The 25,991-nt window shown below is 32.9% G+C and overlaps 2 protein-coding genes across 16 annotated transcripts in view; both read right to left on the reverse strand.

The window, feature by feature from the left end:
• Positions 1–13,854, reverse strand: part of SCFD1 (sec1 family domain containing 1) — a 93,695-nt gene extending 79,841 nt beyond the window's left edge. The window contains exons 1-5 of one of the 2 annotated variants that reach the window (XM_016123617.2): positions 13,743–13,854; positions 8,993–9,063; positions 6,550–6,638; positions 4,505–4,595; positions 1,055–1,177 (exon numbers count right to left, since the gene is read on the reverse strand). In XM_016123617.2, the coding sequence (XP_015979103.1) occupies positions 1,055–1,177; positions 4,505–4,595; positions 6,550–6,638; positions 8,993–9,063; positions 13,743–13,800 (432 nt within the window). In that variant the 5' untranslated portion in view covers positions 13,801–13,854. Of the gene's footprint in view, positions 1–1,054; positions 1,178–4,504; positions 4,596–6,549; positions 6,639–8,992; positions 9,064–11,884; positions 13,115–13,742 lie in introns of those variants that run through there. The other variant, XM_036218166.1, reaches the window with a different exon arrangement.
• A 686-nt stretch (positions 13,855–14,540) lies between these two features.
• Positions 14,541–25,991, reverse strand: part of G2E3 (G2/M-phase specific E3 ubiquitin protein ligase) — a 61,308-nt gene continuing 49,857 nt past the window's right edge. For all 14 annotated transcript variants that reach the window (XM_016123611.2, XM_016123614.2, XM_036218161.1 and 11 more), the window contains 2 exons: positions 20,050–20,240; positions 14,541–19,198 (listed from right to left, as the gene is read on the reverse strand). In XM_016123611.2, coding sequence (XP_015979097.1) covers positions 18,942–19,198; positions 20,050–20,240 — 448 coding nt within the window. In that variant the 3' untranslated portion in view covers positions 14,541–18,941. The remainder of the gene's footprint in view (positions 19,199–20,049; positions 20,241–25,991) is intronic.

The raw sequence follows: 25,991 nt of genomic DNA on the forward strand, positions 1-25,991 counted from the left end.
CCTTTGGACAATAAATTATGAAGGAGGGGAATAACATTTTTAGAAGACAAACTTTAAAGTTTGAAAAGTTCTTTTAATTGTGGGAAAGGATATCAATTTTAAAGAGAAAGCACAATTAAAATTTTTATAGTCATTTTAACCACACTTCCTAAGAAAGTCATAGTAACTGCTTTTTTTACCATGAATGTTGACAAGTGGGGAAAAATTATACCACAAGTGAAAATTAGGGAGACAAATTTAAAAAAACTACTTGAAATATATTAAATTTAGTTAAACTGAAAATCATTCCTATTATTTTACGTAAAATTAATAAACTTTGGAAGAGCAGGAACATTAAGACATAAGCCTCAAAAACTAATCAGAAGTAGTAGCAAACTATTAGTGGGAAAATATAAGTAAATGCATGGTTGGTTAGTCTTTTATTTGCTCTGTATAACTGTCCCCAAAATTTTCATTTATGTCTTGTCCATATCAAGAAGCACAGGGCACAGTAAGGCTATAACCAAGAATATATTTTACAGATTTATTTATAGCTAAGCTGAATCTGTCACTCTGAGGTAGAGGTGATGGCCTGTCATGAATTTCATCTTTTTCATAATACGCAACATTGCTTCCTTGGATCCAATTAAGAAAAGATCTAGAGATAATATGGTGAAATACAGTGATTATAGATAAAACAATATTAACATATTTTGAGTATAATTTATGACAACACAACTGTCAAGCTATTGAAAATGAAGCTAAAAAGATTATACAAATCCCAGCCTAAAACAAAAAGTGATTCAGCCTTTTCTTTTTGTCTTTCAAATTCACTGAATAGGTCCCTTTAAGAGGGAGGCACAACTGTCTGACTGAACAGGTTCCTTTGGTTTGGTTTATTTTGCTTAGGTCAAGTTGAAGATAATTTACATTATCATAACTTTTTAAAATTATTAAGTCTAAATAGGTGGTTCCAGTCCTTTGAAAATAAAACATCTATGTCAATTAACAGGCTTCAGAATTATCACTAAATTTTCCATTAACAAAATGTCATCAGCCAACCAAAATCTCTTACCTTGGCTACTTGTGTCACTGCACTAGCTGCTAATGCTGCATTTGCAATATCTTCCAGTTTACTTCTTGAAATAGCAGAAATAAAATTTAAATAATATGATTCATAGAGTTGATTCCGAAGATCCTACAAATAAAAATGCTTCATTCTTATAAGATAGTTAGTATAACAGACAATCACAAATAAAAATCTTTTTGATGCTATTAGAATAAGGTTTTGAAGGAAAATATACACATTTAAAAAACAGGCAATAGAAAAAAGTATCCCAAGAGAACAAAGTTATGAAGTATTGTATACCTGGTTACCAGATATGATATCTATTTTAATAATTAGTTATATTATCAATAAAATCCTATTAATTACAGTATTTTTCACAAAATTGCTTTGAAATAGCATGTCTGCATTTTCTTAAAAATATCCAGAATTGGCTCCCTTATAGTAAAGTGCTTACTATCTTTGGCAGAAGACACTTCCTCCTACTGCTCTGATCAGATGATACAAAAACAATTTGTCATTGCGTAGACATGTTATAATTCCAATGACCAATTCCAGAAGTATTCCTTCTCAATCATCCAAGGATAGTGTTAAAATCATACAAATTCTTAAGTCAAATTTACTTATCTTCTTAACCTCTAGGCAATAGACCTCTAAACTAGATTTCTTCAAATCTAAGATATTGTCAATTGTAACAGATACTATTATTTATGTAATACTAAGAATTAATTCTATGTAACACACCATTGATTTTAAGATGCATCTGATTTCAGAGATGTTAAAATGTGAAAAATGGAGTTGGAGCCTGAGTGGGGAAGGTGGCTGAGCAGGGTTCCACAAAGACTGGCAGAGTCATCAAAGGCTTGAGAATTCAAAGGACTGAGAAAACAAGTAAGCATGTTGAAGATATTGAGAGCCATGTTTCTCACTGTCAGAGAAAAAAGTTACAAATTTTTGAAGGAAAAAAGGAAAAGCTGAAATAAATCCTATATTTTTGAACTGAAATGGTTTTGGAGGTTATCCATCTGTCTATCTAGAGAGGTAAGTAGGAAGATGTATAGAATTAAATACAGATATAAAAGTATGTGTATATGCATATACATATATTTCCTAGCTCTGTCCGTTAAGAGGGCCTAAGAATTGTGACACTCTAGTAGCAATAATTACACCTACTACCCAGATGCTGATTTCTAAAAACCATTCTCTACAGAAACTCGGGGCTCCTTAGACAAATGGCTGAATCTTCAGCCAGGACAGAAAAAGTACAAGATGAGACTAGAACATCTTTATTGTGCCAAAGGGCACAGAAGTTGAACAAGTTTCAAGATATAAGCTCAATATATAAAAGTCAGCTAAGTAGCTGTACACTTGCAATGAGCAATCCTAAAAATGAAATTAAGAAAATAATTCTATTCACAATAGCATCAAAAATATGATGAATAAGTTTAACAAAAGAAGTGTAAAACTTATAATTTTGCACACTATAAAACATTACTGAAAAAAATTTAAAAAGATCTAAATGAATGCAAAGGTATTACATGTTCATGGATCAGAAAATTTAATATTGTTACGACGCCAATACTCTCCACATTGATCTACAGATTTGGCAATGGTTTCTTAAATATGACACCAAAAGTACAAGCAACTAAAAAATAAATAAACTTAAGTTTAAAAATAAAAAAATTTTGTGCTCCAAAGGACATCATCAAGTACAAAATCCACAAAACGGGAGAAAATATTTGCAAATAACATACCTGAGAAAGGTCTAGTATCCAAAATACATAAAGTACTCTAACTACTTAACAATAAAAGGGCTGCTCAATTAAAAACTGCACAAGGGATGTGAAGACATTTCTCCAAAGACACGCAAATGGCTAATAAGCACATTAAAAGATGTTTAATATCATTAGTCATCAGGGAAATGCAAATTGAAACCACAATGAAATACTACTCCATACCCACTAGGATGGCTATAATCAAAATGTCAGATAATAAAAAGTAATGACAAGGATCTAGAGTACTTGGAACTCTCATATAATTCTAGAGGGAATATAAAATGATACAACCACTTTTGAAAAAGTCTGGCAGTTCTTCAAAAAGTTAACCCGGAGTTATCATTTGACCCAGCAATTCTGCTCCTACGTGTTTATGGACGTAAGAGAAATGAAAACACATCAACATAGAAACTTGTACATAAATGTTCATATTAGCATTATTCATAACAGTCAACAGATAGAAGCAACCCAAATGTCCATCAATAAATGGGTAAACAAAATTTGGTATAGTTAAATAATGGAATATTATATAGCAATAAAAAGGAATGAAGTACTGAAATGTGCTACAATATGGACAAACCTTGAAAACATGCTAAAAAAAAGAAGCCAGATACAACAGACCATGTATGATTCCATCATATGTAATATCTAGAATATGCAAATATATAGAAATAAAAAATAGCTCAGGTATGGGAGAATATATTAGTTGAGGAGCTGAAATTTTTCTAAAATTGATTATGATGGTAGCACAATTCTGGGAATAAACTGAAAACCATTGCACACTTGAGAGAATTTTATGCTATGTGAATTACAATTCCATAGAGCTATTAAAAAAGGAAAAAGGGACTAATTGTACCTCTTTTAAAAATGGCATAGTTGGGTTTATGCAGTGTAAAAGAGAAAGATAGGCCTCGTTAGCTACATAGGATGCAAAATAGGTGATCTTCATTAATAATTTAATTAGTAACTTGATTCAACAGTCAATAACAAGATGTTTGTGACTTGTGGCAGACACTGTTAGCTACCTACTAAATATCCATTTCCCCCTCTTCTTTGCTAAAGAACCCAGATTTTGTTTGGGGTGGCAATACACTCATCTAAATATTAACCTTTGCAGTCTCTCTTGAAGCTAATTCTATCCAGTGAGACATAAATGAAAGTCTTCTGGGAGTTTCTGGAAAAGCTTAGCTTTCCTGATCAAAATGAACAGTTGGCATCAGCACATCCCTTTCCCCTTCCCCCGAACATAAATGTGATGTCTACAGCTGCAGCTGCCACCTTGCATGCACGAAGTAGCAAGCAAGACAATGACAAGCAACAAACTAAACAAAGCAGATCAAAAAGACATAAGGAGCCTGAGTCTTTGATTACCTTATAAAGCTGCGGTACCAGCTTGGACTGCCTACTCTGAGGCTTCCTATTAGAAAAATAAAACCCTATTTTTAAAGCTATATTGTTGGGTTTCCTATTTTTTTAAAGCCTGACTCAGTCTTAATATAATGCTTCTTCAGCCAAAAATTATAATCTTTCAATCTAGTATTTAAAATTCAAAGAGAGTCTCAAAAATCAAAGTGGGAAATTGAGTTAAAGAGATTTCTGATTTTTCACACTAGACGTCTAAGAATTTTTTTGAAAAAAATCTGTTTCTACATTCAAGAATCAGGAAAATAAGAACTCACATTACCTGGCACATTCTGTCAATATTTTCTTCAGTTGGCATTACAAAGTACACTGCAGGAACATCTGGAATAGGATCTCGATCAGAGTGTAAAAGCCTAGAAAACATAAAGAACATAAAGTTCACTTTCTTTTAAAGCCACTTATCTTAAGAAGATAGTTTAAAACAGTTATTTCTCACTAGGAGTTCATCAGTTCAAGAACAGTAACCGGTACTCTAAAAGCTCTTGCTGCAATTATTCATTTAACACAGCGTTCTCTTTATATCAGTGTTAATACTACTTATTAGTAACATACTAATCTCTTCTTGGTCTTCATTTTTTCTACTCCACTTGCCTTACTTTTGATACCTCTTATGGTCAGAAAGTCTCCTTGAATGAGAACTAAAGCACATTCAGAATCCATTTTATTCTAATTTTCATAGAAATATGGTCAGGGGAAGGTAAGTAGAAAGAAAGTGAAATTCTCCGAGAGAGAGAAAAGAGAAAGCTGAAAAAGTCTTTACAAGCAATGAAAAAATTTAACCATAAATAAATCAAATGTATTTTTTAAATGAAAGTTATATAAATCTTTCCTTAAACTTTAAGACTATTTTTTGTACTTATTGCTTCATAAGAGAATCTACAAGAGATCATCTAAGCAACTCAAAAACTTTTTATCACTTGATAGTTTTCTTTCTACAATTCAGTGAGTATATTCATTTAAATATCCAATATCAAATCACAAAAGATCTTTATTTTTCATTTTAAGATTTAACCATGCTTCTATCAGGAAATATGGCTAACACTGTATTTCTTCAATATTCTAGTTATCCTTCTGTAAGCAATATTCTATATATAAAATCTTCTATATAAAATATTTTAGTTAAAAAGAGAGTGAAAGAGGCACACACAATTTTTTAAATTTTTCAAATATATCAGAAGCAACATAATCAGATTAATTCAGTAGTTAAGAAGACAACATAGATAGCCTCCTACGGTGATTAACAGTCATTATTTCAGAGTTACTTAATTTTTTCTTATTAATGGTAAATTAGATATTTCTCCTTTAAAAAGGATATTTAAATTAAAGGAATAGAAAATTTTCAGAGCTGGAAGAGAAGTGAAGACAACCAGTTTTTTTCCTTCACGTAAGAGGGTAAACCAGTCAATAGGAAGAGACAGAACAGAGAAAATTTAAATTCTCAAACTAGAAAGCCTCAGACTGAAGATTATTTTTAAGTAAAGGGTTGAATAAAAGGGGGAAAATATACAAGTACTATAACTTAACATTACTTTCTATATAAAAAAGCTGTCCCTGCTAGGATGATAAGAAATCTGGGGTTGCCGAGCGGTGTGGGGGAAGCAGAAGAGGGCAGTGGCGTTGTTGTTCCCCCGTTCTTCCTTGACTACACAGCAAATTACAGGTTGGAGAGATTTAGAAAAAGCAAGATTTATTGAAAGTACATTTTAAGAGATGGGTGTGCTAAGGAATGCTGTAGCCCTGTGAGATTTGGGAACTGAAGAGATAAGATAGTACACCCCAAAGGGAGGGGTGGGTTTCCAGCCAGGAGTGCTGTAACAAAGCAGGGGTGGGAAGGTCTGTTTATATTTGGACTGTGTTTTAGAGGTCCTAGATGATCCCTATGCGAAGTCACCTTGACTGACAGTTAACTGCTATGTAACACTTCACCTACTGCACATGTGCTTACCCAGAATTCAGTCTGTTATAATGAGATTCATGAACTTCCATAGTTTGATATAATGATGGTATAATGAGGTTGAAGCTATGGGCACTACTTTCTGCACATATGTTTGTAGCTGGGTTAGCCAACAGTTTTTATGGCCTTTGTGTTCTAGGATTTGGGATAATTTATAACCCTAAAAGGGAGGTATTTCTGGGAGGTACTTAAGGTCTTCAAGGGAAGCTTCTATGGTTACAGAGCTGGGCCTGTTGATCATGCCTAACTACCTAACATTTTGTCCCTTAATAATTTGATTTCAGGGTGGCCAAAGAAATCTATAAAAATATATTTGAAAACAAATGCCATTATAGAAATATGTTAAAACTCACAGATGCAGAGTGATTCCCATATCTCTCAGCTCCTTCACAGATAGCAGAGGAGAGATGATATCTTGGCCAAATCTGTCATAAATGAGCACCTAATTTAAAAAATGTGTTTAAACATCATTATTAGTGAACAGTCAATAGAGAACTCATATTAAGACAATGTTGAAGTACATTTTATTTTAATAAATTATGTATGAATTCTTATACTTACCTCAAGTTAATATTTTTAATTTTTTAACAAAATATCTATTCACATAGCAATCCATTCTTAAAAGCAGTATTACTTAGTGAAATAAATCAGAGAAAGACAAATACCATATGATTTCACTTATAGACTGTAAGGAACGAAGTAAAACAAACCAACCAGAAACAGACATATAGATACAGAGAACGAATTGATGGTTGACGGATGGCAGCAGGTTGAGGGGCTAGGTGAAAAAGGTGAAATGATTAAGAAATACAAATTGGTAGTTATGAAATAGTCAAGGAGATATAAAGCACAGCATAGGGGATATAGTCAGTGATATAACAGCTGTGTACAGTGCCAAGTGGGTACTAGACTTATTGGGGGAATCACTTCATAAATTATATATATATATATAAATGCCTAATCACTATGCTGTACACCTGAAACTAATACAAAATAATACTAAAAGTCAATTCTAATTGAAAACTAATAAATAAAAAAATTCCCTGAAGGTAGACACTGTTTTGTTCAAGGTTATTTTCCCTGGGCCTAGGATTGTGCCTTGTAGTTCGTGAATATACTAAAAATAAATGTGTTGAATTAAAAAGAAAATCATAAATAAATAAATAAATATTCAGATCATGGGGGAAAAGTATTACTTAAGCTCAAACAAATTAATAATTATATAAATACCTTTTTATAAAATACTTTTTCTAGGTTAAAATACATACTCTAGACTATAACACCTTCATTGTAAGCTATAATAAAAGACTCTGAACATATAATAAACTCATATACGCCCCCTATCCAGTTCACATGTCCTTTCTAAAAAGGGAAGAGTAAAAATTAGTTACTCTGAAACTTAAGTGTAAGAAGTTTCAAGACTGTAAAGAAAATTTAGTAATTTAAACATTGCAGGTTAATAAGATCTTCGTTTTTAAAATTAAGTCTCTAAAGAGTGCTTGCTTGCTTTATTCTGTTATATGCCTTTCCTCCCATTCTAAAACTATTAAAACTAACAGCTTTGAGGAGTAGTGAGAACTCCAACTAAGACTTCTAACTCAAAATAAGTTTTATAGTTAAGGCAAATAAGATACTTTTCACTAGTGTTTTGCACAACTACCTCAACAATTCTTTATGGAGCAATAAATCGCTAATGACAGAATGTAACATGTTGTCATAAAAACATGGTTTTCTTGAATGCCAACATTTCCTTTAGAAAAGGTAAAAATCTTCGTGCTCTAGGTAAGAGGTTCAATGATGCATCCCTCAAAAGCCTTCCCTCTTTAAATCTCAATATATCTATTATTAATCTTGTAATATAGAAGTGATGGTAGGAAAGAATTTGACACAAATCTATGTCCAAGAAATTCTCAAGTTATGTAATTCAAAAGCTTGGTATAGGCTGTAGAAACAATAAACAAGTATTGTTGATGCAAGGGGCAATAAGAAGATGCCAACAACTAAAGAGGAGGGAAAGAAAAAATTAGGGAACACGCTGAAACTTAAACTACGAATTCAATATAGATTACTTTAACCACATTTAGAGTTAACCCAAAGGACTTATAAGGACTCATGAGTTTTCAAAACACCCCAAAATGTAATCAAGTAGACTCGTATTTAATTCCTAACGAGAGAAGTTTAAAGTGATTATAAACTTTAATAAGTTTATACCTAATTAGCTGTATTATAATCTCTGAAGAAAGAGTGAGAGTGAGCTTGAAATTTTGAATGAAGGGGCTCACAGAACAGGAACTTTTAAAGGTTTTCCAGCATTTCTCAAAGGAGAAAGATTATAAGTTGCTTTCAGGTCCAATGAACAGTTTTACTGACAGTTTTACATATCATAAATTAATAAAGTAGCATTTTGGTTTACAGGTCACTCTCTCATTAGTTGGTTAAAATGGACCAGTCAGTCCCCTGAGTCTGACTAACCCTGAACAAGCTTGCAATTTTCTAATTTTGAACTTGAAAAGCTAAGGAACAAAAACAATAAACCACAGTGAAGACCTATCAATGAGGCCCCATCCAAGAGATCAGCTAGATTTCCTAGATGAATATTACTATCATCGTTTGTCTCACTCCATAAAATGTTCATCAAAAAGATCCACATTAAGAAGTCATGTTAAATAAAAATAAAATATTCATGCATTACAACTAAAATGTGCTACTGTATAGTATTAACAAGAAACTGTCCAATTACTACCAATGAGAGCTGAGAAAAAGGAAATAGTTCTCCATTAAAATAAACTCTCTTACCTTCCATACTGGTTCTCCAGTACTGTTTTTAACATGAGTCTCGTTGAAATTCAACATACGTTTCAAAGCCACTGGAAACGAAGAGTTTCATTATAATAATACCACCATTTTTTTAGGATTTCACTTTTCCCGCACATTATTTACGACCTCAAAACAAAATGCACAAATCACACTATTAAACCTGATCAATCAAATGACTGGATATGTAGAAAGTGTCAGACTCTGCAAGAGCATACCATCAGCAGCTAATTGGCATGTGTTTGGGATTTTCTAAAATGCATAGTCATCTGTCCCTCAATGAAAATGTGAAAATGTTCAGAAAGAAGCCTTTTGCATTTCTAATGATCCCACACTACATTTGATACAGATGCAAAAGAAATTTTGTCAATCATGAACTTGCAGTGGCCTCAATAGATAATCGATGCTGTTATCTATTATATGACTGAAATCATAAAGATCAGTTTTTCTGAAAACAAAAATTTTCTATATTTACGTCATTAATATACAAAATCTTCATATACTAGTACTATTTTTTAGTTATCTTGTAGTACATTTTAGAACCGATCTATCTTGTCAGATTCATTGAAAAGTTATATTGCTTAATGTATATGCTCCACGGAAAAAGTGAGAATTTCCCATAGATATGGTAGATAAACTAAAAAATATACAATTTCTAAAATCACACCAGTTACACTCTATATGGTATAGTATTTTGTGTTTTTTGTTGCTCATCTGTTCATGTGTTACAGCAGAGTTCAATATGCTTTCTAAGGAAAATAAAAATCTCAAGATACTTCTATATGAAGTTGAAATGGCCATATATTCAAGGGAGGGTACTCATTAGGTAATATAATTTTTAAAAAAACTGAAAACACTAAAATCTCTTTGGTTATTTTTAAAAGCATTTTGGTTAGGCTTTGATAAGTATTACAAAATAATCTACAAGCCCAACTCCTACCAGAGAACTATATAATACTTGAATCACCTGAGTATCAACTTATAGCATATTAATTACTCACCAGAAAAAAATTTGTTTCTTGAGGCAGGTAAAATGGTTAAGAAATTGCACTTCAGTGATATATTTGTATATTTATGTGTGTGTATACACAGGCATAATATTTTGGTAAAACGTTAGTCCCTAATGCCTAGCCAATTAACATATATTGCCAAAGGTAATTTAACCTACTTCAGAAACTCACAGATCTTATGGTATTACATAAAAAAAATACACAAACAAAAAACATTTTGGTACTTTAAACTGAAAGAACACAGGAGGCACAGGTGTTCCAGGATTAACACTCCCCCTGTGCTTTAGAAGAGTATTTCCACCCACCTCCAGGTGATACAGCTACTACTACCCTGGCATTCGTGGCCTGAGAGAAAAAAGCTTGTTTCTAGGAACAGCTGTTCACACTCTTGACACAGGACAAGTAGGAAGAACCACGGCCTGAGCTGCATGTGTACTGTGTGCTCCAGAGGTAGGCCTTAGCCAAATTTAAAGAGGCCAGTAATGGCAGGTATTTGCCTTCACAGCCCCATGTAGAATATCCCCAACTTTGGCCCTTGGCTGACTTAATAGGGATTTTGACAAAGTGGATTTGTTAATAAAGTATAAGGCCTGTGTTCAAATAACGTACAAGAATGTAATTTTACTTTCATCAGGGTAACTCCTTAGAGGCTTAAATCAGTGCTTTTAACTGAAATGACAAACTAGTTTTCTTTATTGGCCCTAAACATACTATCTACAGTCTTAAACTTGGTTAATGTAGTTTCACCCTTACCTGGAATGTTTTCTTCATTCATTCTCTATACTCGCAACTACATTTACTATTCATTCAACAAATGTTTAGTGAATGTTTATCATCTGTTGGACACTGCTCTCACTGTTCTAGCTGTTGGCACTAAACAAAACAGACTGAATAAAAATTACCTATCCTCAAGTAGCTTTCGTTCTAGTTGGGGAGATAGCAAAATAAGAAAAAAACACGTGGCATGTGAGATCACGGTAAGTGCTACAAAGAAAAAAAGGAAGGGAAGGGAGAAGGGGGAGTTTGGGTGTAATTTTAAATAGCCAGGAAAAGGCCTCCTAAGAAGTTAACATTTGAGTGAAGACCTAAAGGAAGGGAGGGCGTGAGCCACAGACATCTATGAAAGAATAGTCTAGATGAAGGAAACAAATAAAAATACTCTAAGTTGGGAATATTCTGGTGTGTTCAAGGAAAGAAGAGAGTGAGGTCAGAAAGTTAAGTGGGGATCAGATCATGTAGAGCCTTGTAGACCACTGTAAGATCACTTTAGCTTTTATAATGATTGAAACAGGAAGCAGCTGGAAAGTTTTGAGCGAATATGTGACATTTGAATACTGTGTGAAAAATGAAGGGGAACAGGGATGTAAAAGCAAAGAGACCAAATAGGCGGTTATTGCAGAAATTCATAGTGGGCTTGGACCTGGGTGATAGCAACAACAATAGTCAGATCCTGGAAATATTTTCAGAGTAGAGCTGACAACCTTTACTGACAGATTTGATGTGGAATGTGAAAGAGAGAAGTCTAGAAAACATCAAGGTTTATGACTTAGCAACTATAAGGATGGCCATTAACTGATGTGAGGTATACACTAAATTCAGAAGAGAGGGCCAGACTACAGATGTAAAATTAGGGATCATCAGTATTTACGTATAGATAGTACCTAAAGCCGATAGGCTACAATAGATCATAAGAGAGAAAGCAGTTGATCTGCAGCTCTCCAATGTTGAAAAGTGGGGCAGTTGTGCAAGAACCCAGAGAGGCATGCATGAAGGACAATGATAACATGGGATTCTCTAGGTAAGATTAGAGAGGGGAGTGAGTGGTCTAGAACACTTTCGCAAATGAGATGACTTTTGAACTGACCTTTAAAAAATAAATAAAAACTCTTCAGACAGGCAAAGCAAAAAACAGGCATGCTAGTTAACCCCTCTGTACCTTAAGATTCCTCATCTGCAAAATGGAGATAATAATACATATTTAAAAATCACTTAAAACAGTGCCTGGCAATACTAAATGCTCAATATATGTCAGCTATTATCTACCCAAATAGATTGGAAACTCCTCTGTATCACACTGTCTTATACCTAGAATATTTGCTAATGGATTGTTATTTCCCCAGACATTCTCAAAAGGTATCAATGAAGTGTTTACTTCTGCTATTATAGCACATATAAAGGGGTTAACCTTTCTCTGGAAATAAGACAGAATTGAACAAGAGTACTAAGCTGAGGAATTAATGTGGCATAACCTATCTAGTAAAGTGAAATCTTGCTATAATGAAGTTTATTTCCATAGAAATCGAAATTATGCTATAAGTTTAAATTCTGCAAAGTTTCTGCATATAAAAATTACTACCAAATTTAATTTTTCAAAAAGTAACTTTGTACTGGTACAGAGAGTCTTCCTTCACATCTTATTTTCTTTATTTTAGTATTTTAATATCTAATTCACTGAGCTTCATTAAGCTGTCAGAACCATACCTCAAAGACAAGTGGGGCTTCTATTTGCACTGATAAAATGAATGGCAGATATTCCTCAAATCTTATTTGGACTTTTCTATATTTCATGTAAGTTATGCTTGACTTCATCTGATAGATTATACTAAATTACCTATTAGGAAAAGCAGAACACAACTCAGTATACACTGTCATTATTAGACTGAAGTCTGTTCATTAATTTTTTCTTTGCATTCCAAAGGAATAAAGCACAGTCAGAATCCCTTCTGTAGTTTATATTAATTGTAATCAATTATTTTCTTAGCAGATTTATATGCAAAAAGAACATAATCACAAGAGACATAATTTCCAAGTACGTACATTCTTGATGGCTTATTTCTATTAGTTCCTCAGAATGAACGTCGTGCCAACGTTCAAGACAATTAGCTAACAGGTGTAAATCATTAGTTTGTAGCTAACAGGTGTAATGCAGTTGTCATCAGAAGTTTACAAAAAATAAGGCAAAACTAAAAACACCTAAGGTGGAAAAAAATATCAAAGCTCAAGGGAGCAAATACATATATATATATTTTTTACTACATTTCACTGTCTAAATGGAAGCTATATAACTATGCTCTACCGAAGATGAAATATGTAGTTTTAAAACTCTTAATTTGTCAAACAGCTAAAATGGAAAACTATTAATTAATTCATTTGTTTGGACATTCTTCAATCTCATTCCAGGCTAAAGAAGGTAATCTTTATCACCAGGCATTTCTCTTCTGGTAGCCCCAAAATACTGGTCCAAAGGAGAGAAATGGTAGAACGTTACACTGCTCTGAAAATACTTGTATTTTGTAACTGCAGTGAAAGTGGCAGAAAATGAAACTCTTTTAACATTTAAGCTGGGAGAGTGCTGAACCATGCACAAACAAGCACCGAGACCTCATAGGGTGGCAACAGAGGGAACAAATGTCATCTGCCAGATCTTGTGGTGATGGCTTTTTGAGGCCCAGTTGTAAAAAGAAAAGGGCAGGACCAAAGCAACCTGAAGCCCCTTCTCCTGCACCAGTAAGGAGGGGACTGAGTTCTTAAGTCAATGGCATCTCTTCCCTAAAAACTCAAAGGGGGATGAGCTTTCGATGCTCCAGGAACTGGATTAAACTCCTGGAGGTCCGTCTCTCGGCTGTACGCACTGCGACTGAATGAGGGTGACAAGCATAGGAAAAGGACATACCCACGGCAGGCACATAACCGTAGGGAGATGATAATAAGCAAATCAGTACCTGTTTGTCTCTCTCGAATACTAGCTGCTGCAGGCGCCGCCATCTTGGCTCCCACCATCCACTGCCCGGCTGGCCCGCAAAGCCCGAAGATGACGTGGCCGCCGCAACCGCCCCGGAAGCAAAGCCCGGAGGGGCGGGGCCAAAGGAAGTACTTTTAGGTTGGACCCCGCCTCCTCCAGGGCGACCCTCGACCTTAACTCCCCGCAGATCTCGGGAGATTTATTGCGGGTTAGTGTTTTTCAGCTGTGAAATACAACTTTTTTTCCTATTTCTTCAAGCCACAGCGACTCAAATGGTAGCTGCTTTAAACTGAGCTCTTAGGGTAGGTAAGAGCATGGTATAGAATTAACATAATACTGAACTGCTTGGTCCTTTACAGATTTCTAAACTGGTAAGAATACTTAGGGGTTTAAGGGTGCACAATGACAAAGTCCCTTTGGTAACTGCAAAATCAGAAAACATTACTTTGGGGGAGAAGGAGTAAAAGATAGGGCTGGTGTTTAATGTACACTTGAAGCCATGTGATGACAGACAGAGTGCATCCAATACTGATTCCTAATTTAATACGTAGATTTTTATTGAATGTCAGTAATAGATACACAGTGACAACTCATTTACCATATGTTCGAGTTCACTGATGATACTGCATTCACAGTTGAGTGTGTACATTCTGTAGATGCACCAGATTCTGAAATGATATACTGTGCCTCAAAACCTGCTTTGAAAACAACTTTAAAATTTATGAGGAGTTAAGTTATCCTAACAATTATACAAAAGCACAATCTTGTAAAACACCAATTTTTCTATTTCACAAAAGTCATTTATTTTTATGAAACTTGAGACAGATGATCTTATTTTTAACACCATTACGAAATGCCCTAGAAGTGAATCTACATTCTTGTGTAATTTTTATTTTTCAGCTTTCTGGAAGTATAATTGACAAATTATATAAATTTTTAAGATACACATAAAAATTGTAAGATATTTAAAATGTACATTGTGATTATATATATACATATACAAATACACATTGTGGATTCCCCCATCTAGTTATCACATCCATCACCATACACATATGAACATTTAAGTTCTACTCTCAGCAAATTCAATTATATAATGCAATTGTTATATATATCAGATCCTCAGACCTATAGTCACCACGTTATATACTAGATCCTCAGCCCTTATTCACCTTAAAGCCGAAAGTCTGTTACTGCAATGATTTATATGGGGAATCTTAAAAATTTTAACAACTCATGGATACAACAGAAAAGTAGTTACCAGGGGCTGGGAGCTGGGAGCAGTAGGGAGAGGTTGTAAAGGTTATGAGACTACATTTTAAGAATTGTATTATCTCTCATTTTTATAGCTGATTGGCATATTCACTAAGAAATTAACTGGAATACTGTTTTACTCAGTGCTATCACCAACCAATATTGTGAAGGAATCACCAATGATCTAGCTGTGTTGTAATTAAACAGAAATGACAGTTCCTGCCCTATAAGATTTGACTTCATTTTTGTCTCCATGGAATATAAAATATATACTTTCCCACCTTCCAACAACTGAGAACTGAACGTTGTTTATTTGGATACTTCTACTTCCAAATGAAAATCTATCATCTATCATGTTTCAACTCTTAACAGACTTCTTCCTAAGACTATATGAGTCATATTAAAATGCTAAGTAAATGATTAACATATATATACAGTGCATACATATGAAATAAAAACTGCCCTGACTAAGGAGTGCACATAGTGTGGGCAATAAATGTATAGAAAATATGCCCCACAGAAAAACAGTGGCAGTAGACAAATAGTCTGTAAGGCTGAGCCTAAGGTATTTATTATATCTGATTATTAGAATCAGAATGATCAAAATGAACTGTGGCTTCAGAGAGTCAGTTAATTTATCCTTTAAATTGATTACACATGCAGATTTTTGGCATAAATAACTTATTCTGGCAAACTATTATTTTACATTGGGGGATAGATAATTTTAACACAGAATACCTGAGAACAGGTTCCTAGGTGTCAACCAACAGCTGTTTACAGGATCTCTCAGAAGTGGAGAGGAAAGGATCTTGTATCTATTTAATACTGTTAGAAACTTAACCTTTTTAAATCCTACCAAGTTACTTGTAGGATACTTATATAAGCACTTAGCATTTAGTAGCATAAACATTTAGAAAACTTCATTATAAGTGTCTCATTTTTTGGCTGCATCTGATGTCTTTAAAAAAGGGGGGAAATATACTGACATACAAACTATCACCTAGCGCAACGCCTGGCATACAGTAGGTATTGGAATATGTTTGGCAACTGAAAAAGATAAGTCAAAATGAGAACTTGAAAACTGGGTCTTTTAAAAGCAATCCAAATATTCCTAACTACATGTAATACACATTCAGGTAATCCATCATTCAATATGTTCTTATGCTTTATATTGCATTACTTGAAGCATAAAAAAAAGTTTAATAGCTTATTATAAAAATAACAATGAAAGGTGATAATCACCATATAAAGATCACATATTTATAAATAGAATCTTGTTCTAATCATTTTCTTATAATGACAATGCTAAAGGAAGTCACTGAGAAAACTTATGTATAATACTCTACTTAGCATTTAGCATTGAGTACAAAAGTTCCACTAGCTTCCATAAAATTAGAGAAAAAAATTATTAAAAGTTTTGGTATAAAGTAGAGACGAAAGTGATTTCTCAGGTTAGTAATCAAATGAAGGCTTTTTACTTGACCCAAACAAAAATGGCTTATTCATAATATAGAAATTAAATATGACAAAATATAAAATCATAAGCTAGTTTCTGATGCTATTTTAAAGAATCTTTACCTTAAATATTAAAACAGCCAACTATAAGAATAGCAGAGAATTGTATAAAAGGCTTTCAGATGAACTTCACACTCCAAAAACAATATAAAACTAACCAAACACCAATAACAGTAGATGCATGATAGGCAAATTTCAGGTTTTTCTTGATAAAGCAATAAAAAACAAGCTTGAAACATATGGCATTGAGGATTGAAATATTTAAGAAATATATATACCCATTTATAAAGGTTTGTAGCATGATTCCTTTTTAAAATCATCATCGCTAAGAATTGTGCACTGGCTCTAGCAATGAAAAGAAAAAGAACAATCACAATACCATTTGACATAGTAACACTGCAGAAAATAAATAACCTACAGGTTTCTGATGTGTCCTGACAATAGATTAATCTCAAAAAATCATAATCACATCATTGAAACCAGAAAATATTTTTTGATATGAATATTTATGCTTCACTTTAAAACATGAATATCTTAAATTATTATTTGTACCACCTAATCCCTAAGGCCCTACCCATAAAATAAGTGAAATGAATTGAAATACTGTTTTTAATTATAGCCAAACCAGCAGGCACTGCCTCTGTCCCATCCCTCTCCACCCAAAAAGTGAGTGAGTGCTCATCAGCTTTACTTAATCACTGTAAGGAAATTAGTAAAAACTACAAATAGCCACAAAATAACTTAAATTAGCTTTTGTGGTTTGGATTGGTTTAATGGCTTTTTAAATTTTATAAAAACTAGATAGGTTAATAAAATATCCAATTTATTAATATATTTGGAATAAAAGCTATATGGCAAGTTTCAGGTTTATATTACACTATATTACAGGCCCTTGAATTACTTTCAATAATCTAAATTCAACACAAGACAAAGGAATCCCTTGCTTAATGTTCTTAAAAACTTCAAATGAAAGTGAAACTTTAATTTGCTGGGTCTGTTAGTAAAAGAAAACTACACTAGGATTATGTCTTAGTTTGCCTTTGAAATTGAGATATATTGCCAGTACCAAATCAATTCTGTCGTTTTCTTTAAAAATATCAATAACTTAAGGATGTTTCTTGGGAAGAATGAGATTATGACAGCTGATACCTGCATTTGTATCAAGAAAAATATGGTTACGACCAAGTAATTAGCTTCTCATATAATTTACTATGGGAGAAAACCCATTTATATTTGCTAATAGATTAGGGATATTAGACTTTTCTCATTTCTTCTTTTGCAAGACTATAAATTGGGGGTGTGACTATGCGACTATATACCTTCAAATTGTTATTATGTGATTTCTTGTTACTTTTAGGTATTCTTTGACTTTTAGTAACATTAATAAAGTTAAAAAAGGAAACAAGTTTATAGAAAAATACATAGAAACACAGTAGTTAATTCTGCATGGTGAAATCAGAGTGGGTTTTTCATTCTATTTGTATTTCTTACATATTTCTACATTGCCTATATCATAACAGATACCTTTCAAGAGCAAAGATAGCTATATAATGCAATGGTGCCAACTTACCTATCTTACAACCACCTCAATAATAAATAACTGTCACATAGCCAACCCTATCACATGGCAACTCACAAATGTCAGATACTTAAAATAATTATGGATCAGACATAATGTGGTTTAATACCGAAAAGAAAAAATCCTATGATTAAAGCCAAGGCTTTAAAAAAGACACTTTTAGGTATTTTCAACTATATTTTATCCGCCTCAGAAGTGTTTTCAAGACTATGGAATGTCCATAGATTGTAGAATATTCGTGCAATTTATGTAATAAATTTTTATGTAATGCTTCCCATTAGGCATAATCTAATTGAAGTGTGGGTTTATTTTAATATAAATCAGTAATCTAGAAACACTTTTAACAACGAATTTCATGCCGTCCTAGAAAAGGATATATATAACACATACCCCAGAATATATGTCTTTGATTTATATAACAGGATTTATCAATTGGCTTTTCTGTTTAATACTTTAAAATAATAATTTGAAAATTGCATAAAGCTAGAAAAATAATTGTGGCATCCTATAACTAATCCAGATTTACAAAAACAGTGAATATAAGTTTTGTCTTATATATACCATGCTACTATATGTGAAGTCTGTACAGCCATTCAAAAGTATTTATATTGAAGTTTATGAAGCATGTATATTAATAGAAAAACATCAACTTTCACTGGTATATCTTAAAAAATTTTTTAGCTTAAATGGCCAAAACATTCTTTTATGTTCATATCATAAATTTTATTGGCCCAAGAAGCTGAAAAGTTTGTTCAAAAGTGATGATGGACAGATTTCTGAAACAAAAAGTATCAAGAGCAGCTTTTAAAGGATGTCTTCGTTCAAAACATCTTAGTGTTCAATGTAGTGAGAACTTTCTTCTTTTTCTAGCCTTAGAGTGTTTCTTATGGAAAAGTCCATTTTTTCTTGAAATTCCTTATATGTATTGGTGATTGGAAGAGCTAAACAGTTATTACATTTGTTTCCAACAGGAAAATCCACATGAAGGCACTCAATTGAAGGAGTAGGTTTAAACCCAGCAGGTGGAATAGACTTGCAACCAGTTGCAAAAATAAGAATATCTTCCATTGTTATTGCAGTTTTGCCATCTAAAAAGTTTATCGAAAGGAGAAAAAGAAAAATAAATTCATTATCTATTGCTACTATCACAGACTCATCCCCAGCTAGCCTGAGAGTGTTGAAAAGCAGAGACTCTCATATTTATTTTGGGCAAACTAAATCACTAAGTCAAATGTAGCATGTAAGGAAAACAGTATAATCAACAAATGTTTATTTGAATCTCAAAGTAGGACTCACAAAATCATTTAGTTAACTATTCACTGTATATTTTAATGCTTTCTCTAATATGAAATTATCACAGAGTCCAAGAGGTTCAATAGGTTTTGAAACTGCATCTTTTTAAAACAATTTTAAACAACTTCTAGATCATCACTATTTGACAAACTAGTTCAACAAATGCAGAGAAAAAACAAATCATGTACAACAACCAACCAACCTAGTTAAAATTAAAGTTAAATTTGTCTCACTCTATTAAACAAAATTATTTTACATTGCTAATGCTCAATGATGAATATCATTATCAAGGCCCTAACCAATGGACAAAGAATAATTCAATTTAACTTAAATTTGAAAAAGAGGAAATAGACAATTAACTTTCAGATTATTTTATGCAGTGTTAATCACTCATGTATTTAAAATTCCTAGGAAGGATGTCTTTCAAAATCTCAAATTATCTAGAGGAAAACAAATTGCAAAATATAACTTTGTAAAGTTTCCTCATCACTTTCAACTCAGTCATATAAACTTGTTTGAAATGTTTTGTAAATATGGAGTTCACAGACGAAAGTCTTATTATCAAAAAGCAAAACTTAAAGAAATAAACTAATATCCTGAAATAAAGATCCTAACAGAGTTAGATAAAAACAAAACATTCACATACCCTCAACGGCCTGTAAATAACTGTTCCAAAACCCTAAAGCTTGTGCATCAGGTAATGTGTGTCCTGTAAAAAGATCACTAAGGATTTTTGCGGAAAGATTCTCAGGCTTATGACAGAAGATGCCATAAAACGCTTCCGGGTAAGTCTCAATTTTCTCCAAAACACCAAGAGTTTTCAGACCCTGCTTAAAACTTAAGAGAAGAAAAGTAATGAGCCAACATTCATAAATGTGTTTATTATTACAATAGGGAATTAACATTTCTAGCTAATTTACTACCATATATATAGAGATATGAGGGAAAAGATAAAAATATGGGTATACTATACATGATACGATACTTTCTAATCAGTAACAAGCAAATATATTAACATGAAGACTTTTATATGCTGACATTATTTTACTTTACTTTTAAAATTAAGCCAATAATTTTATTAAGGGGGAAAAAGTAGACATCTGAAGTATTTTACACTTCAAAGTTAGTATAAAAATGAAGTTTCTTAGAGATTGCAAAGAGTGATAAACCCTAGCCACATAAAAATTTAAAAAGAAATTAACAAAGATAAAACAGTGAGAAAATATATTTTATATACATAACAGAAAATTAATGTACAGAAATGCAAATCATTTTTCTAAAAGAACAATCCAAAAGGAAATGAACTATGAATGCATAATTAACAAAATACAAATAACAAATGAATTGTTTTTAAAGGCACGTATCTCACTAGTAAGCAAAGGAAGGAAGGTACCATTTTTACCTATCAGACTGACTAAGCCCTGCCTGTGGTTCTAGACTCCCTACCCACCTCTTCAGGTACCCTACACACTGATTCACCTTCCTTTCTATTGGCTTTTCCTCAAGAGCAGGTAAATGTGCTTGTTTTCCCATCCTTGAATAAGAAAAAAAAAAATTCATGCAATTCCATCTGTTTTCCTTTGAGAGAACCTACTGGAATGACTTATCTACATTCATTGTCTCCATTTCTTAATTTCCTACTCACTTTTCCACTTGTCTATATCTCAGGAAAAACTGCCCTTAAGAAGTTCATGAATATTCTTTTCTATGGCACCAGTCTCCTGGTTTCCCCTTTTTCCTCTAGACAGATCTTTCAGTCTCTTACAAAAAGCTTCTTATTTCTTTACTTCACCTAAAATATTGCTGTTTTTCCCTCATGAATCTCCAACAATGCCAATTTCTCCATGGCTTTATTTAGCAGGTGTATGTTATCTCCAGCCCAGAAAGATATCCAACAGACTACTGAGTACCATGTATCCCAAGCACCCAAACTTATTACGTCCAAAAAAAGCTAATTCTTACTACCAAAATCTGAACCATAAGTGACAGTAAATGCCTCCATTATCTGTCAAATTAGTACAGTTAAATCTGAAAGTCATCCTTAACCCTTCCCAATTACCAAGTCCTATGAATCCTCCTCTCTGAAATTTCTTATATATGCCCATTTCTCCATATACCCATTACCACTGTATTACAAACTATTTGCAGAGGAACTGTTGTACCAGATATGTTCATTTCAAAGTTCATTTTCCATGCTATAGCCACAGGTATGTGCCAGAAATAAATCCCAATACTGTCATTCATCCTGAGGCAGGCTGAATGGATATCTCCTAAAAGATATGTCCACATCCTTATTCTCTAGAACTTATGAATGTTACCTTATTTAGAAAAATGGCCTAAGCAGATATAATGAAAGACCTTGAGATATCCTATCTAGATTACCCGGACTGGCTATAAAATCCAATGACAAGTGTCTTTACAAGAGACACACAGAGAGGAAAAGGCTATGTGATATAGAGTTAGAGAATTTGAGTTATCCAACCATAAGCCAAGTACTGACAGGAACTTTCAGAAGCTGAAGAAGCAAAGGACAGAAAGAGTATAGCCTTGCTGACACTTGGATTTTGGACTTTGAGCCTCCTAAACTGTGGGAGAATAAATTTCTGCTGTTTTAAGCCACTCAGTTTGTGATTTTGTTGTTGTTGTTGTTGTTACAGCAGCCAAAGGAAACTGATACACACTCTTGTCCATGAAACAAAATCCAAACTCCTTAACATGGCTTCCAGGGCCCTTCATTATCCCATCCTTGCTTTTCTTTCTTGCTTTTAACTTTTACCTTCAGCTTATCTTTGAAGCAAATTTAAGCCAAACTCAAGTTCACCCTTAAAATTTTACTTTTAATTATGAAATATTTCAAGCTTACATAAAAATTCAAGAAATAACAAAATCAAAAACTGTCACTAGATTTAAAGAGATACTTAATGTTTTGTTATGCTTGCTCAGATTATTTTTTAAAAAAATATTTTATTTACTCGACTAAATCCTACCCACCCACAACTTTTCCTTTTCTCCCTTTATAAACGAAACTATTTGAAATTGTTATTTAACTACTATCCTGAAACTTTTACTTTAGCCTGCATTTTATTTTAGTTTCACTATATATATGTACCCCTAGATGATAACTAGAATTGCTGTGATCGTTTTGAAACTTTCTATGAGTGGTACCATACTGTATATTTATTTTTCTGCAAATTGCTTTTTTGAGAGTTATTTTCACTTACTGTAATTTATATATTTGAAAACCACTTCTATTACTTTATTTTGGGCAACTGTACTGCCTTCAAAAAGTTTTTTTTATTCCTTCCTGATTTTTGTATTTTTTAAAATTCCAATATCCTTCTATTTTAAAAGTCACACTAATTCTTATTTTCTTAAATAGTAACTTCTCAAGATTTTAATAGGCATATTTAAAATCTAAGGTGAATCAATGTACAGCAGTCCCCCTTATCCTCTAGGGATATGTTCCAAGACTGCCAGCAGATGCCTGAAACTGTGGATAATATCAAACTTCACACATACTATGTTTTTTCCTATACATAAATACCTTTCTCCTTACTAGTCAACTTCAACCCTGCTGGAAATGTGGCAGCAGTTTCTTCATGGGCAGACACAGCCTCTCCAGTAATTTTTATATTTTTCAGTCCAAACCTATTCCTGAATCTGTGTAACCATCTCTTACTTGCAGTAAATGGCTCAGTGTTACTCGTTTTAGGGGATCCTTGCTTGAAGTCTTTGTATAGACTCAAAACTTTGCGGTGTTAACATGTTGCCGTCAATCAGAACACATTTTCTATTCATGTCTTTCATGCACAAATTTAATCTTAGTTAAGTAGTTTTCATGCACCATGACTGTAACTTTTGCAGTTTGAGGTGTAATAGCAAAACTAGCCCCAACTTCTTTTTCCTTCTTCACATTTTCAGATTCATTTTTACTGCAGATCTTAGTAACCTCACCATTTTTTGTTTATTCCTTATTAAGTTCGAGAACATTCCTTTTCCACTTAAAGGAAGCACTTTATAGCTTCTCCTGAGCATATCCAACTTGCCAGCATCATTACTCCTGCACTTTGAGGCCATTAAGTAAAGTGAGGGTTCAATCCATCTGAAAACCAAGATGGCTACTAACAGGCGGGTAGTATATTTAGTGTGGATACACTGGACAAAGGGATGATTCACATCTCAGGCAGTGCGAAATTTCATTGTTCTACTCAAAACTACGTGCAATTTAAAACTCATGATTTCTGGAATTTTTCCATTTAATATTTTCAGGCCGCTGTTGACCAAGAGTAACTGAAACCGAGGAAAGCGAAACTGTGGATGGGGTGGAGGGGACTACTGTATTTACCTTCTTCCTGAACAATACAAAGACCTATAGCACTTAAAACTCTAACGGTTCTCACTCTTCCTATGCTACCTAAAATTTCAGTTCCATCTTGTACAATCAATTAGTAGCTGTTTACCAATTTCTCTCTGTTGCTCTGCTCGGACCTCCAGCATACTGTGGCAATGAAAGGGGTAATTATGTGTATCCTAGACTTGTCATGGCCTTAAGGGGAATGCCTGTAATGTTTCACCATTAGGGATAATGTTTGCTGAATGTTTAGAAGATATTCTTTATAATGGCACTTCAAATTGTTAGTTTAAAATTATGAAAAATGTTTAAATGTATCAAATGCTTTTTCTGTATCTAAAATTGTATGGTTGTATATTTTTTCTCCTTTGATCTATTAGCAGGATACAATAAAGATCCTTTAATGTTGTATTTGCCTTAATTCTTTTTATAAACCCTCTTCAAAACTGATACTTTTATTCAGTGCTATTTTAGACCCTAATTATTTGTATGATTAAACTATTAACTCCTAAGAGACCTATGTTTAAGATATCTCGCTATTACAACATAATTAACAATCTCTCAGGGTTATTCTGTTAGTTGTTGCTTTACATATTTTGAGGCTATGTTGTAAGGTACAAATAGATTCAAGACTGTTTAATGTTCCTAAAGTATCTGTTCTTTTTAATACTATTATTAGGATCATTTAAGGACAAGATTTTTAAAAAGAGTATTAGAATTTCATTAAGTTTTTATTTTGCTTTTAAAGTCATTTATTTCAAATGCAATTTCTTTTAAGAGTTTAAGCTATTAACATGTATTATAATCACCAATCTATTTAGATCATTTTTCTACTTTATAGTGTGCTTTCTCTGAATGTGTATGTTTGCTTTTGTGCCTATTTCCTGTATATAATAAGATTAAATGTTTTCTTTCTCCTCCAATCCCTACCAAATTGGAAATTACAGACTCTAATTCTGTTATTTTAGAAATTTCCCTTGGAAGATATATAACAAGCTAGAGCTTATTAATGTTTTCCCAGTATTACCTCAACAATACAAGTACCTTAAAACAATAAATCTAATAATACCCATTAATTTTTCTCTAACATTTTAATTATTTTAACCATTTCTTACCAAAATTTACTTGTTTTAGTTGTTTTATTAATTGCAAATGCTTATTTTTATTTATTCAGGTTTTTCCCATTTCTGTGCGCACTGCTGCTACTTTTCCCTTCTGGGTTCAATTTCCTTCTTTAAGTATATATTTTATTAATCTCTTTAGAAGTAAACATCCCAAAATGTCTTATTTCTCCTCACTCTTAAATGATAATGTAACTAGTTCTGTGAAGTTATTACCATAGCTATTTTCATTGTTGACGTTACTAAAACACTGCTTCGGTATAACTGACACTTCATTTTTATAATGTCTTTTTGCTCAGAATGCAGTTTTAGCACAAAGCACACTACTTTGGTTCATCAAGCCCCATGAACTTGAGGAACTACTCAAGCAGCATTTTCTATAATATTGCCCTGCCACCATCTTCTTTAGTTAAATATATGTGTGGGTGCTCTTAATCTTTCATGACACCTGTTTTCAATCTTTTTTTCTGTTATGAGTATATCCTCATATTCCTCTTTCAGATCACTAGTTTTCTTTTCAACTGTCTAGCACTTAACAATTACCAGTTTTTAGTTCCATGATTATTTTTGTTTCCTTTTCCTTGTCCTCTTGAGGGTTACTTGAATTTTTCAGATTCTATTTTTATCTATAGTGCTGTTGAGTGTATCTCTTCTTAGTTTTAAAAAATATAAGTCAACTAGTGTCAAAATTTTATAAACCTTATCTCCCCTTAAGTCTCTTTGTCTTTCCCTGTTTATAATGTAATTTCCTAAATATTTCTTCTACATACATTGTGAACATTACAAAATGTCATAATTTTTGCCTCAAATATCAAACATAATTTAGAAAATGCAAGATAAAGAAACATGCTTTTATTCTTTTTATTTTTTCTTCCTTCCTGATGTTCCAAGATTCCAACCTTGATAATTTCTTTTTGCTTCAAAAGATTCCTATAGGCATTCTTTTAGGGCAGTAGGTCTGCCAGTGACAAAATTTCTTTGTTTTACTTCATATGAGAACGTCTAGATTTCTTATGTTCTGCTGTGTTGCTCCTTGGGTCTTGAGATGCCCAGGTAGTCTGCTATTACCTCTTCACCTTTCAGTCTTCTTATGTTTGTTTTATACATAATGTCCAG

This window comes from Rousettus aegyptiacus, unplaced genomic scaffold, assembly GCF_014176215.1.
Source record: "Rousettus aegyptiacus isolate mRouAeg1 unplaced genomic scaffold, mRouAeg1.p scaffold_m13_p_3, whole genome shotgun sequence".
NCBI lineage: Eukaryota > Metazoa > Chordata > Mammalia > Chiroptera > Pteropodidae > Rousettus > Rousettus aegyptiacus.